The sequence below is a fragment of the Bison bison genome, unplaced genomic scaffold, assembly GCF_000754665.1.
Source record: "Bison bison bison isolate TAMUID 2011002044 unplaced genomic scaffold, Bison_UMD1.0 scf7180017516766, whole genome shotgun sequence".
Taxonomy (NCBI): Eukaryota; Metazoa; Chordata; class Mammalia; order Artiodactyla; family Bovidae; genus Bison; species Bison bison.
Window position 1 is genome coordinate 21651 of NW_011401955.1, and position 2203 is coordinate 23853.

Genomic DNA, 2203 nt, shown 5'->3' on the forward strand with positions numbered 1-2203 from the left:
TTGGATCTATAGGATCTTGATGATACAACAATTCGCCACTTGACTTTAATTCTAAGGACTGACAAAACACACTAAAGAATTATATGTGCTTGTCTTTGAGGTAGGGAGTAGTACTATAGTGGTAGCTAGAAGACACATTCTAGCAATATGTTACCAGAGAACAAAGTTTTCCAAAGATATAGGAAATGATAATGTATAATCATTTGTCTCATCAATGCATAGAGCCCACTCAGTTTCAGGCTGAGTCAATTCATTGGAGCTCAACAGATGTCGAAGAAATTAGGAGGCATGACCAGGGGAGCAACAAGGTTGACAGAACACCTAGGGGGGTGGGTTTTGTTTTAAAACCTGGTACTTATTGGGATCAGAAGACAGATGCAAGAGACTTCTTGGGATTTTCTGGTTCTTATAGACTAGATACAACACTAGAAGATGGCATAGTTAGGCTTTACCTCTTTGGGACAAGACCGTAAAGACTGTCTCCATGCCAGCATGGACATGGTCAGTAACATGGCAGTGAAGCAGCCATGTCCCAGGGTTGCTGGCCACCATCTCCACAACCTCAAAGGTCCCTGGAAACAAATCCACTACATCTGCCCGGTAGCTCTCTCCACTCTGCAAAAGAGATTGGTGGTGGGAGAGAAAAAGTGAAGGGTATAACAATCATCTCAGAGTTTATAGAAAGTATAAGGCTTTGTTATCCACATCAGGTACATAGGACTCCAAGAGAGCAGCTAAAGGATTCTACCTTATCTATCTTCTCTGTGAACCCACCCATACAAACTGACTCAACAGAGGAGACTCTCTCTTCCTACTTTTCTCAAAGTGACCCAAAGTTAAATCAATTCCAACTCTCATTAGGGGGCTAAAAACTAGTATATCCATACATTTTAGCAGGTTTAAGCCTTGACCCCTAGGAAAGATCCACGTATTTCCTTTAGAAATAAAACTCAGTTTGCTTTATCTTCCATACCACCACCTTTATCAGCATTTCTAAATCTTTTATGTTATTCAATCACTAAGTTGTGTCCAATTCTTTGAGACCCCACGGACTTCAGCATGCCAGGCTTCCCTGTCCTTCACTATCTCCCAGGGTTTGCTGAAATTCATGCTCATTGAGTCAGCGATGCCATCCAACCATCTCATCCTCTGTCGCCCCCTTCTTCTTTTGCCCTCAATCTTTCCCAGCATCAGGGTCTTTTCCAATGAGTCAGCTCTTCACATCAGGTGGCCAGAGTACTGGAACTTCAGCTTCAGCTTCAGCATCAGTCCTTCCAATGAATATTCAGGGTTGATTTCCTTAAGGATTGACTGGTTTGATCTCCTTACTGTCCAAGGGACTCTCAGGAGTTTTCTACAGCACCACAGTTTGAAAGCATCATTTTTCCAGTGCTCAGCCTTCTTTATGGTCCAACTCTTACATCCATACATGACTACTGGAAAAACCATAGTTTTGACTATATGGACCTTTGTCAGCAAGTCCACTCATTAATGACTACAACTCTAACCCCCTTTCCTAAGACAAAATCTTCAAAACCCACGTGTTGTCCAATGTAGTTTTTGAATTGAAGTTCAGGAATGGATTAAGGATTTTCAGAGATCATGAAACAATTGTCTTAAATTTCTTGCTCTTAGGATGACTGCTCACTGGGCCTCAAGTCCCTGACTGATATCTGATAACATTTATTCCTTTGATCTTCCTATCCCATAAATGAGCCACTCATTTCTTTTATATCAAAGGGGAAAGATAAGGTTTGGAGGACAATGACTGACCTTGGGATACAAACCCAAACTAGATTTCTCTGCTCAATACTCCACGTGCAATACCTTTCATCTTTTAACTGATTATTATCTTGTTTCTTGCTTTCCTCTTCCTTCTCAATGGATATTAGATAACTCCTAGAATCACCCCTGAGGGACTCAGCCCTCTTTCTAGCTCACCCGGTAGAGAAAGCTTTCTGCATGGAAATGGACAGTGTGTAGGTCAATATCTTGTCCCATTGCCATCATGTACCAGGCCACTCGTTCTCCTTGGTACATTGTAAGGCCCATGAGGTTGGCATAGAGCTTTCCATTAATGGCTGTAAGAGAAGAAAAAGTATTTTGTATATCTCATTTCGACTTACCACTGCCACTACCGTAAAGATAATCCCTATCATCTCTGATGACAGCAGCATCCTCTAGCTTCTCTCTTTTCTACTCC

At 41.7% G+C, this 2203-nt stretch overlaps 1 protein-coding gene across 1 annotated transcript in view; it reads right to left on the reverse strand.

Annotated features, from left to right (window-relative positions):
• LOC104995891 (hephaestin-like) overlaps positions 1–2203 on the reverse strand; it is a gene marked incomplete at its 3' end in the record, with an annotated part of 11693 nt that overhangs the window by 5636 nt on the left and 3854 nt on the right. Inside the window, exons 3-4 of the mRNA XM_010849979.1 lie at positions 1942–2081; positions 453–615 (exon numbers count right to left, since the gene is read on the reverse strand). Coding sequence (XP_010848281.1) covers positions 453–615; positions 1942–2081 — 303 coding nt within the window. The remainder of the gene's footprint in view (positions 1–452; positions 616–1941; positions 2082–2203) is intronic.